Raw genomic sequence first — 13,198 nt, forward strand, 5'->3', positions numbered from 1 at the left:
GACGTCATCACTGTTTCCTCGCCTGTGCTCAGACGCGGTGCTCTACATTGCATGGGTGGCAACTCTGCTCCAGGCGAGGCTGTGATTGGTGGAGGCGTTCCATCTCGCTCTCTATACCGATACTGATTAGGAGAATATACCCAGAAGCAATAGAAAACTCGCGGTATACTAACCTACAAGTACAATTAACCTAACCTAACCTTACTAACGTAACTTAACGTAACCTAACCTAACCTAACCTAACCTAACGTAACCTAATCTAACCTAACCTAACTTAACCTAACCTAACCTAACCTAACCCAACCTAACTTAACCTAACCTAACCTAAGACAGCCCAACCCAACCTGACCTAAGCTAACCCTATAACCCTACCCAATTTAATCTAATTTGACCTTACCAACCTAACCTAACCTCACCTTCAGTTACATTAGAGAGCGAGAAATGCTGCTCATAAAAAAAAAATAAAAAAAATCAAGATAGTTCCTTAAAAAATATCTGTTTAGTTCAACTGATACTTTTATGCTTAAGGATCTCAGTATAATCAAATGGACCTTATTCTGAAATTATGTAAAAAAAAAAAACGAAGCTGAAGTTGTGTTCCTTTTTTTTTTTTTTTTACCCAGTACTGGAAGTTGAAGTTACACGTGTTTTTATTTATTTATTTTTTTTTTTATACTCAGTACCGGGACGCTCTGTTACCATAAGTTTTGGGTGCGATTAAACGATTTTATTTACATTAGGAAGCGCACTGGCCAGTCTTTACTATTTTAATCTCCATATACGTAAGTTTCCGAAGCTGTATAAAATCGCCATATAGTAAGCAGAATGACTATGAAAACGCGTACTGGTACTGAATGGATTGAGTGATTCTACGGTTCTAGTGGCAGTAGTACCAGGAGAAACACTGATGAGATGGATTGGACTGGATTTTAGCTTAGGCGCCTCAAATAACACTCATGAGAACCCAGTCAATAGCCGAGATGAGAGAGCGAAACCTTTCAGAATACAGAACCCATGAGTAGAATTAGCATTAGAAAATAGAAACAAAAGGAAAAAAGTCATAGAAAAGACATGTCAAATAGCAGTGGAAGTGTTGATACCCAAGGTTTGGTCGAAGTTCTGAAAACATGACTCGATTTGTGAAAGGCAGAGGATCCGTATTGTGGATCAGACCGTGAGTTGATAAATGCTCGGGGATCTTTCTTCTGAGGACATTGTCACGAGATTTAGAAGAGCAGGATCTTGAGGCATGACAATAGTGTGCTGAAGGTCACCCCCCCCCCCTCAGAGACAAGGTGAGGTGCGTGTTTTGACGGCTAGCAGGAAATTATTTCTCTCTCTCTCTCTCTCTCTCTCTCTCTCTCTCTCTCTCTCTCTCTCTCTCTCTCTCTCTCTCTCTCTCTCTCTCTCTCTCTCTCTCTCTCTCTCTCTCTCACACACACACACACACACACACACACACACACACACACACACACACACACACACACTGATAGATAGATAGATAGATAGATAGATCGAGAGAGAGAGAGGGGGGGGAAGGATGCTTGCGAGAAAGAATCCAAATGTCACGTTCAGGAGATGCTTTACTATTTAATCTTCCATCATCACAGACTTACGAAGTGTGTGTGTGTGTGTGTGTGTGTGTGTGTGTGTGTGTGTGTGTGTGTGTGTTAAAGTGTGCGAAAAAAGTTTCATTTGCCCAAAATCAATATGGTATCAGGATACTCGTAACTATATAATATAGTCTGGATTTATATTTATATGGACCTCTCGTGCGCTGCTGCTGCTTGGAGGTAACAGTACTGCACAAGAGAAGGTGATAAACACGCCCCAAACTGCAACGTCAGCCAGCAAGATTACGTGTCAGTAACGCGCCTGTTAACACCGTAAAAGAACCGTACCCAACACGCGCGTTCCCAAGGTGCGGAGAGATTTAATGCTCCTGCCAAGTTTAAGTAGAGAAATAAAAACCGTGAAAGGTAAAAATCACTATAACTGTAGATGATATCCTGAAAGCGCTTCCTGTTCTTATTTTTTTCCTTCTTTCTTTTACGGTCTCCAACTGATTTGCATTTAACACACGTACCGCGTCGGCTCTTGTTAGGAAGTTAGATAATTCGTACTAGTAGCTTACCTGCATGCGCTGATCGCCTTTGAGCGCCACCCTGCCAAGCACAAGGAAACTGCCTACAAACACTGCTTGGGAGTCTGTCAGCGCCAATGTCACTCGCACGAGATACATCATGTAAATTGTTGTGGACTGTTGTTGACTTTTAACTTCAGTGTCGGCGTGTGCAGAAAGTTCAATTTGCCACAACTAATAGTACACTTGGCGACCTGCTGACGTGAGGGAGGCGAGGCGAGACGAGGCGTGTGGACAAGCAAAACAAACCATCTCTGAATATCGCGTGTACCCAAACATCTTACTCAAATAAGCATAGTGTGTAATAATCCAACCTCACAGGGACATGTCGCTCGGCAGTCCAGTGAACCGTTGACATATATGAACTCTATTCTAATCCGATTATATATATATTTTTTCGTAGGTCCTGACGTCATCCGCTTACAATAGATACGTAGTAGTGGTTCTTTTCTAGTATCTTTCTTTATCTTCTGCTTCTTATCTTCATTAGTGTTCTTCATCCGTTTCTTTCTTGTCTCCGCAATATCTCATCATTCTCTCTCTCTCTCTCTCTCTCTCTCTCTCTCTCTCTCTCTCTCTCTCTCTCTCTCTCTCTCTCTCTCTCTCTCTCTCTCTCTCTCTCTCTCTCTCTCTCGCAGTTCGTCTCCTTTCCCCTCATATTTTTCCCCTTTAAAGCCGTCTTTCCCTCCAGGCTTGAGTCATGAATGCCACATCCATCCTTTCCTTTCCCTCCCCAGCTCTCTCTCTCTCTCTCTCTCTCTCTCTCTCTCTCTCTCTCTCTCTCTCTCTCTCTCTCTCTCTCTCTCTCTCTCTCTCTCTCTCTCTCTCTCTCTCTCTCTCTCTCTCTCTCTCTCTCTCTCTCTCTCCGTCCCATACACTCTTTACAGTTTGATTATTTTTTCTTTTAATATATATATATTCAGGCCCTCTCCTCCTCTTCTCTATTTCCTTTTCATTATTTATCCTCCCTTCCGCCAGCCAGATCTCTCTCTCTCTCTCTCTCTCTCTCTCTCTCTCTCTCTCTCTCTCTCTCTCTCTCTCTCTCTCTCTCTCTCTCCTCTCCTCTCCTCTCCTCTCTCTCTCTCTCTCTCTCTCTCTCTCTCTCTCTCACCTCAGCCTGGGAGGGAGGGAGCCGCGCGCGTCATGGCCAGTGCCAAGCCAGCCCGCGTGAAGGTTAGAGCGCCTCTCTCGCCTCTGCCTCGAGCCTTCTCTCGGTTTTCCAGTGTGTGTCTCCGTTCCACCCTCCGACAATCCTCACCTGCCGCAGCATCCCGATGTGGCTTGTTGCAGGTCCTGAAGGAATCACGTGCAGCAGAGGCTGCGAATCCCCAGGCGGTGCGGGGAGACTTGCTAGTGTGTCAGTGAGTCTTGGGGATGACGGTGTTTACTCACGACGAGACAAGTTTATAGTAACGTGATCGTTTCATTCAGGAAAGGAAGGTGTGTGTGTGTGTGTGTGTGTGTGTGTGTGTGTGTGTGTGTGTGTGTGTGTGTGTGTGTGTGTGTGTGTGTGTGTGTGTGTGTGTTTCTTCACCGGTCTATGACACACACACACACACACACACACACACACACACACACACACACACACACACACACAGAGTCAAGGCCTCCGTAGGTCAGGCTGGGAACAGTGCCGGTACAGTAGAGTGGCGTGGCTGCCTCAGAGCAGAACACTGTGCAGCTTGAACAAACCTGCCTTCATGGCGGCGCTGGCCGCTCCGCCACCTACAAAGGCTTGTGTGTTGTCAAATATAAAGACTATTTTATGCACTCTAAGAGGCCGAATTGGACATTGTACGCTCCACCCCAGCGTGCCGCTCAGGATGGACTCTACACCTTTATCGGGGCCACGTCCGCGTCAAGGTTCAGGTCACAAGAGGTCACAAGTCACGACCCGTCATGGCAGACCTTGCAGGCAGCGTTCCGGCACTCAGGCTTACCGAGAACTAGTATGACACTGCCTTTGGCACACTGAAACATATAAATTGTGCTGGCACTATTTCTGTCCTTAGCCACCATGCCTTTTAGCTCTTAAATTGAAACTAATAATTATTGAACCTTGAGGGGCGTGCGTTGGCAGCCAGCATGAGCTGCTTTTTGTGTGCTTTCCTGTGAAGTTTTCGTGGTTGTGGTTATAATATCGATAAGGGCTAATCATTACTTGGTTTTAAAACAATAAATAATTAACCCCATGTGTACATTGCCTGAATTCTGGAGGAAAAAAATAACACAAGAATTAGGCTATATAACCGGAAAATACGCGAAAACCATGTATAGTGTATGTGACTTTTACTTCAGTGTTCATGTATGTATGGATCTTGCAGTGGGACGGAGAGAGGACAGACATCGAGAGCGGTGTCTGAAGGATTCCTGTAGGAGAGGCGGGAAAAGAAAGGCTTGTGCTAGACGAGGCAAGATCATAACTAACCATGATGGATGAGCATTCATTGGGGTGGAGGTAGAGGAGCACACGATGTGGCAATACCCGGCACTGATAGGATAATTGAGGGCGGTGAGTGTCCTAGTTTACCCGGGTGATCCCAGGCTGTGGCAGCATAGTACTAAGCTGTGTCTTTATGCCCATAACGCTCTTATGACGAATTTCAAGGTTAGGTGATGCTTACAGTCGGTGGGGCGCCTCTTGGCCACATGTTTCTTGTCATGGTATCGTTTACACCCAACACTCACACTCTTCCCTCGACTCCTCCCTCCCCGCAACGCTCTCGGCTGCTCAGGGCTGCCCTTACACATCTGGGCCAAAGCACGAATGCTCAACCACCTTTATCCCACGAATGTGTGTGTGTGTGTGTGTGTGTGTGTGTGTGTGTGTGTGTGTGTGTGTGTGTGTGTGTGTGTGTGTGTCAATGTCTGAGTCTGTGTGAGCTTGGAATTATAGAATAGATTACTTGTGCACCTCACCCATTACATCTCCTCCCGTGAGTAAGCCAAAGATATTCTAACGTGACTGTCGCTCACAGGCCTTCATTCATTTTACCGGCAAAGACCGTATTAGCCCCAAGCTCGTTTTTGTTTGTCTTACGTGACACCAAGCATGAACTGGTGATATCTTAGTTTTCCTTGTGCTATGCTGTGCTCCGTTGTGTGTGTGTGTGTGTGTGTGTGTGTGTGTGTGTGTGTGTGTGTGTGTGTGTGTGTGTGTGTGTGTAGTCACAGGTGTCCTTTCTCAACGGGGATAATTATCATGACGTGAGAGAGAAATGAAGGGGATCTATCATGAGGTCGCACTGAATTTCAGATCATTACTCATCCCCACGCCAGCGCGCATGCTCTCGCTGCCAAAGAGTGTCTGCAAGGGATGCGTGCTTAGCTATCGTATCGGAACTCATTAGGACGAGCCTTGACTTACTTGCGTGGGGAGGCTGCCGCGTCGCTCAACATGTGGCAGAGAGAGAGAGAGAGAGAGAGAGAGAGTGAGAGGTTATCTGATACGAAAAATTATGTTCTTTACTAGGGATTTAAACATGTGTAAAGTTAAAAAGATTTACGTGAGGGGTGTTATGAAGGGAAGGTAATTACAACACTCTCTCTCTCTCTCTCTCTCTCTCTCTCTCTCTCTCTCTCTCTCTCTGCCAGTAATGTACTCAGAGGATGTTTTGTAGCCCAGAAGTTCACGTTTCCTTCACCACAGCCCAGTGTCACGTAAAGATGGATTAGTATTAGCAGTAACTCACTCCTAACTTGTATTTCTGGACGTCCCTGCGCTCCACCCCCTCACTGCTAACAGACCGTGTGTGCTCGGAAAGGTTTTAACGTGTTTGGGATCCTGGTGATAGTTTAACCCCTTTCACTATTCTTGGGACACTTTTCCTAATCTTTATAGTAATTAGAAACCGCAAAATGCCTTCTTTCCTTCTCTCTCTCTCTCTCTCTCTCTCTCTCTCTCTCTCTCTCTCTCTCTCTCTCTCTCTCTCTCTCTCTCTCTCTCTCTCTCTCTCTCTCTCTGCTCATTTATTTTTTTTTGTATATGCTTATTATAGATTCCATGCTTTGGTTTTCGTTATGGGAATTGTTGTTCATCGCAGTGGAAAGGTTAACAAGAATTCTGCACCATTAGTGAAAAAAGAAGGAAAGTAATTAAAATTCAAGTAATGATGTCTGTAATCTTAGGGAATATCCACAATTCATAAAGCGTTTCACAACATTGATCCAATCTATGCTGTACCTCCGATTAGCAGTTCTTACGCGTTCTGGTTATCATCAATAGTTGGTATACATGTACGTTGGTGTATGGTTGGTGGGTGTGAGCTGAATTGCGAAACGATAAAGCAGTTATTCTCTATGATAAGAGCGTGATAACTCCAGCATGCTCTCCGGTGATGTAATGATCAAGTGAGGTGAATATATTAAAGGATATTTAATGCGTTTATCCTCTCCACGTATGTACTGGGCACCTGTTGAAGTTATACCGTGCGGGACTCAGAATAAGTAAGAACGACAGGTGTTTGGAGCGGAGTAACAGAAAAAAGTAGATATGGTGGGCAAAATATGTGAATAGATAGGAAAAACACAGGAAATGATGAAAGCAAGAGATACACAGATACTTGAATTTTTGAACTAAGAATTGAATTGAACTGAATGGGAAGAAAAGCGAATTATTCTTTTAGTAAATCAAGAGACCATTGCAGTTTAGAGTAAAAGTAATATTGTGGATTTGTACGGTCACGTGATTCAACAATATAAGTGAAATAACAATTGGTTCGTTCTATTGAGTTAGCAAGCAGACAGATCGACAGAGAGTCAGGTCCGTATTCAGAAAAGTTTTGCCCTCTCACCACGATTATTTTCCAAGGCCACAGAGATGATTAGCGGGGTTTACAAGAGTGTTTCTCCAGTTAACCCCTTCAGTACTGGGACTCATTTTTCTAACCTTGAGTTTTGGGTGTGATTAGAATATTTTATTGACATTAAGAAAGGTATATGGAGGTCAGAAATTGATGGCTAGAGTCTTCACTATTTTAATTCCCTCATAAGTTTCTGAAGCTGTATAAAATCACGAAATAGTAACCAGAATGAGTATGTAAACCTTGTCACTCTGCCTCTAGAATCGTAAAAACACCTAAAAAACTCATGTAAATTTGAATATAGTCTTTTGAAATAGTGGATTTGAAGCACAGAAGTGTTTAAGAATACGAACATCAGTGTAATGCGATGGTTCTGGACAGTCATACCGGTGCACTGGTCAGTGTTAAGAATTACCTTAAGAATGGTGTCACTACGGGTGTGTCATGTAAGAAGTACGAGTATAGGCATGCCCCAGATGGTTTAGTGTTACTGATGTTGGCAACAGTGATGTGTCAAGAGGCAGTAATAATATCAACTGTAATAAAACGAGTTATTATTAACCCTTTCACTGCGACACTAAGTAATTAACACCACCATAAACAATGTGCTAAGTTAATGAACGGTACCAGAAAGAATACATTTTACAATATCTTCCTAGTTTAAAGATTGGATGAGAGAGAGAGAGAGAGAGAGAGAGAGAGAGAGAGAGAGAGAGAGAGAGAGAGAGTTAAGCAGCTAAGGTTAATCAAGGTGCTGTTAACTGGTAGTGGAGGATGTACATATAGCAAAAGGTTGTCCAGGTGTTTGTCAGTCATGAAATCTCCTCATTAGCGTTACTGGGCGTCACTTCCACTTCACGGCACGAAAAGAGGCTTCACTTACCTTCACTATTCAACGTGTCTGCTTTGGCATTATTCAGTTAATTCTCTTCACATTTCTTACTTTAACAAATATTCTCTCTCTCTCTCTCTCTCTCTCTCTCTCTCTCTCTCTCTCTCTCTCTCTCTCTCTCTCTCTCTCTCTCTCTCTCTCTCTCTCTCTCTCTCTCAGTTTTATCTTGGAACACCGTCATGTCACCGTATGTTTCCCGTGCTTCTCTTTCACAATGATGTCATAACTACCCAGACGTCATGTGCATGAAGGCCTCTGTGAGACGTGAAGGCCATTTTGTATATGTCCCTCTGATCCTGGCTTCCATTACTAGCATAGACATCATTTACTAAGCTTCCACTTTTCATTTAACACTTCGTCTGCTACATTAAATTCTTTCCCCAATTGCTAACCGCTTTCATAGATTTCCTCTCATTTTACAGCCATTTCCAAGCATCATACCGACTAGAAATTGCTTCATCTATTGTTTTAATTCTTTCTTTTTATTTCTTGTCGATACTCATAAAGAATTCATTGCTTTTATTGCTTTGAATCGTTGCATATCGCAGTGAAATGTTTAAAGCCGTCAGGTATTAAATGCTTCTTGTAACATTTTCATGAAGACAGTTTTTTGTGATTTCATTTTCTTTATAAATTGTGCTTACCATACTTGAACGTTGATAAAGACAGATTGGTTGGAAATATTACCTTCTGTTGTATTGTTTTATTGTGGAAATCCAACCTTTTATAGCGTGTGTACAATATGAAGACGGAAGCTTGGTTGTATAGAGAATTACTGCGGGGCCTGGTGCGCGGGGCGAGGCTCTGATAAGGTGATTACCGCTCGCTTACTTGTCCCTCCCTGATAAGATAGAGAATGTGAAGAGTACCAGCGAGCTCATAAGGAAGCGTAACACTGTGTGATGCACGCATCTCAAGGATCTCTCGCTTCCTCCTCTTGGTCGTGAGTGAAGCGGAGTCTCCACACATCACCGTCTTGGGTTCACGTCTGCCTTTGAATCTTCTGAAGTGACATTTGTTTGCGTCAGTGAGAGGAGTGTATCGAGTCTCCACTCCAGCCATACTTTTTTTTATAAATTCTTTTCTATCCCAGTCAGTAAAATAACATTTCCATATTTCACTGAATTCTTAAATGTTACGCATAACAAAACTGAACTAGATATTGGAATAAAAAAAATTGAATATCACTCGACTCAAAAACTTATTCGCAGCGTTTGAGTTGGAAATCGCGGGATCTTGTTGCGAGCGTGGAATAACACGTGTCTTTATTTTAGGCCAGAGGAAGAACATCGGGGGAAACTTGTCTTTTATATTTCATAGCCGTGCCAATTTCCACAATGGTCTTTGTAATTCATACTAGTTATTATGGACTCACTTTTTGTATTCTGGACAACGCGCTTTTTTTTATTCATTTATATTTATCAGTAATGAAATATCGCTATGTTGTGCTACAGGGGCCTCACCAAGCACCGTGTGGTGCCTCGCCCAGCCTCGCCTCGCCCAGCCACTCCACGTCACCAGTGTGGCTCCCATTTCCCCACTTTACTGAATTTGGTGACAGTGACACTATCGTTTATTAATACTGGAGGGGAATGATGTGTAGCCAGGAAGAACTATTCTGCGCCGCCTTAGTGACACGCCAAGTGTTGCGTCTCGCCCACTTCTCCCTAAACTGACTTTTCATTCTCACCTAATATATTAGTTTGTATTTAGTCGTTTAACCCTTCCCTCTTACTCATCCTGCGGCATTCCTCTCCTCTTCTGCCTTACCTCCCCTGCCTTCCTTCTCTCGTCATGGCTGTAAAGATAATACATCTTAGAAAATCACTTTCATATATTTTATTTGTAATCAGAATCTGATTGCAAAAGTATGTAGTGCGTATAATTTGTAGAACACTAAGGCAACCTTAGGAACTGCAAGTCTTTTGTTCCCTAAATTTTAGTAGATTAAATAATTAAGAAGATAAGTAGAACATTGTAACAATAAGTGTATTGAATCATAATAGTTTTTAAAAGATCTACTTTTGAACTAATCGTCATCTCGTTCCCGATATTGAATATTATCATTGTCACACATTTCGCTCGATAGCATCACACCTTATCATTCGCCACAGCCTAGCAGCCTCTTCCTTGATGCGCCCCTGATAACTGGCGCCTGCTGCCTCTCGCCTCTCGCGGCCAGGTGTGCCTACCGCCGCCTCAACACCTGTCTGGTCGTAAACTATTTCAGAATATTTGGCAACATGTCGGTCACTATGAAATATAAGTTTATGTGTGATGGCGGGGGGGAACGGAGAGAGAGAGAGAGAGAGAGAGAGAGAGAGAGAGAGAGAGAGAGAGAGAGAGAGAGAGAGAGAGAGAGAGTTACCAAGTCATAGATGACAAGCGTTCACGTCCAAGACGCGCTGGCACGTCAGGCGGGGCGCGGCGAGGGTGTGTTTGGACCCTTGTGCAAATTAGCTCCGGTGGAGTGTTTTTTGATCACGTGACTGCGTGACGTGTTCATGACGTTAATAGATCATGCGACCCACACACCCTGCCACCTCACGGAGCCGCTTACCTCTGTCGCCAAACGCTTCCCGACACAGACTGCTCCCGCCCTTCGGTGCCACACCTGCTGCGTCTCTGCAGGGATCGCCGCCTGTGCTCGCGATACTTAACTCCGATATGCTGCTGCTATATTATGGAGCAAATCCCTGTTAATTCTTTAAATCTTGTTTTTCTTTTTTTTTTTTTTCGTGATAAGCGCTTCCTATTGTAATGAGACGCAGACCTTGATCTATGTAAGAGTTTGGACTACAGCGTGATGTTGCCATGAAGGTGAGCTTCTCTGTGCAAGTGTGAAGTGTTGGTGTGGTAGTAAGGAGTGGCCTTGTTGGTTCATGGTTTTTAGTTCTGTCAAAGAAAATACCAGGATATTTTTGTTTATGGGCTTCAAACTGATAATCGATAATCTGGTGTTTGTCTTGCCTTACCCTCCATGTCGTGAGTCTTTTCCTCGTTCTATTTATCCGTGAGTGTTATCATGCCTTTGTTTACTTCCGTTTCATAAACAGGAAAACGTGAGTTGTCGCAGCGTGTGGCTGAGTCGCGCGCCTCACGCTAGCCTTGGAACGCTTGACGCTTAGACGCATTGCGTTGTTGTCGGTGTGTGCTGCTGTGTGTTTTGGTGCAAGTGAAAGGTTTTAAATAAAGAAATGTCAAGGCGGTGTGTTTAATCATCTGTGGTGATTTAAAAAGAACCGCTTGACGTGATTCCTGGCAGTGTTGACGTCAGGTCCCGAACTGGTGGCGACTCAAGGCAAAATGAAAAAAAAAATTGCAGTGACATAAAATGATTATCAGGGTGCCATACACCACGCCCCCTCAAGCCGCTGCCGCCCCTCACGCCACACCACGCGCCAAACTCCCACCATGCCGTGCTTGAAGCGGAAAGGCGAGCCCACTTCTCCCACGGAGAAGGAGGAAGGGCGCGGCGTGCCTGAGGAGGAGCCGGAGCAGGTCGCCAGGGGGCGAAGCAGGGCCATGCATCTCTTCTGCGGCCTGCTGGCCACCCTCGCCGAAAGGATGGCCTGCGGCAAGTACAAGAGAAAGAGACAGGTAAGGCAACACTGTGTGCATCTGGTGTGTGGGGGGGGGGGTTGAATGAATGAGTGAGTGTGGGTGTGGCTGATGTTGCACCACTTGTTCATTATTAGTAATGCACTAGACGTAACTTTTCCATTTGTGGTGTGGGCCAACCTTGCCTTCACTCATTGGTGTTGGTAAGGCTACATGTCATTCCCTCCTAAAGCTCACACGGGATTGCAATTGGCTTTAATGTTATATATGGAACTGTTTGAAAATTACTGGATACCTGTGATCTGAAACTAATTGTTTTGAAGAACAAGTGTAGAGAGAAAACAGGGAGTGCACGGTATAGCTGGGAACGGTGAAGATATGTATTTTTGATGAATTTAGTGTAACATGGAGTCATGAGAAAAGACGTAAGGAGAGGAGAAACCTTAATGCAGGAAATATAGTCAAGCTGTGGTGTGTGAGACATGCAGATGGTGAGTGCAGGAGTGGTGGTCAGGAATGGAAGTTAATTGGAGCTTTAAGATTAGGAAAGGTGGCAAAATGAGGCACCTTTACATCCATGACATGTAACCATATTTTACAGTAAGCTACCACCGCCAGTGTGTCAGTCTGCCTTTCAGCTATTGGGGCAGAAAACATCATCTGCGTCACTCTGCCGAAAGTGAAAGGAAATGTGTTTTATATATTGAAGGCCATGAAAAAGCAAGAGTTAAAAACATGTGTGGAAAACGTGCAGTACTTAATAATCTAGGAATGAAAGGTGCAAGTGATAGAGATATAGTGAAGAAGACTTATTGAGTGTTGATTACGCTCTCTCTCTCTCTCTCTCTCTCTCTCTCTCTCTCTCTCTCTCTCTCTCTCTCTCTCTCTCTCTCTCTCTCTCTCTCTCTCAAGAATTTTAAGCTGCCATAAGGAGCATGTTTTTACAAGTATATCAAAGAAAGTAGAATTACATCAAGGAATAGACGTGACAAACAATATCACTTTCATGGATATTGTCTAGTAGAAACAGTCTGTTCGTGTATCATATTTAGAAACATTTTAGGGTCAGTAAGTATTAACCATTTCACTTTGATACCAGACAAATTATTATCATCCGTATACACTGTATGAAATATTTATATGCATCTGGAAGAAAGTTATGGATGAAAAAGAATAAGTATTGCAGTTTCTATTCAGATTGGAGATTGGATGTAGCTGTAGAAGAAGGAATGTCTCAGAGTGATTGGTAATTCGGGAAAAGTATACCAAGGGGCAGTCATCAGCACGGCAGCAGCAGAATAAACAGATCACGAAATTGAGGAGCATAAAAAAAATGTACCCTGTAAGGTGTTAGTTTGGAAGCTGCTCTCTGGCCGTGACTTTGCATCAGTAACGTGACATGAGGAAGTGACGAGTAAAGCTTATGATGCTTGGACGGACGCGTTGATGGGATAGCACAACACGTATGCATCTAATCATCTCTCACTTGAAACAGATGCACAGTGACGAGAATTGATAGTCACAATCTTATCAACCTCCACTGAAAAAAAAAGTTGTGCTGTCCTCATTGACTCATCATTGCTCACTCATATTGGTTCACTTTTAGCTTGGGATATTGATTAGAGAAAGAGGTTGGGGAAAAATATACTCACAGATATGATATGTAGGTTAGCAGTGGATTGGTAGATTAATTAAAGCTACTGCAACAAGTATGTGTCATTACGAGGAGTCACTTAACAGGGAGAAAGAAGATAATGCATGTATTGTCGTCTTATCTGTCTTATCTGAAGGCAG

At 43.6% G+C, this 13,198-nt stretch overlaps 1 protein-coding gene across 8 annotated transcripts in view; it reads left to right on the forward strand.

The window, feature by feature from the left end:
- The window catches only part of LOC123503984, a 194,741-nt gene that overhangs the window by 63,496 nt on the left and 118,047 nt on the right, over positions 1 to 13,198 (forward strand). The window contains exons 1-2 of one of the 8 annotated variants that reach the window (XM_045254167.1): positions 3,293 to 3,368; positions 10,900 to 11,443. The exons of 2 other annotated variants lie outside the window; for them this stretch is intronic. In XM_045254167.1, the coding sequence (XP_045110102.1) occupies positions 11,258 to 11,443 (186 nt within the window). In that variant the 5' untranslated portion in view covers positions 3,293 to 3,368; positions 10,900 to 11,257. Of the gene's footprint in view, positions 1 to 3,292; positions 3,371 to 3,401; positions 3,587 to 10,899; positions 11,444 to 13,198 lie in introns of those variants that run through there. 5 more of the 8 variants (XM_045254171.1, XM_045254173.1, XM_045254170.1 and 2 more) reach the window with 5 other exon arrangements.

This window comes from Portunus trituberculatus, chromosome 15 (assembly GCF_017591435.1).
Source record: "Portunus trituberculatus isolate SZX2019 chromosome 15, ASM1759143v1, whole genome shotgun sequence".
NCBI classification, from domain to species: domain Eukaryota; kingdom Metazoa; phylum Arthropoda; class Malacostraca; order Decapoda; family Portunidae; genus Portunus; species Portunus trituberculatus.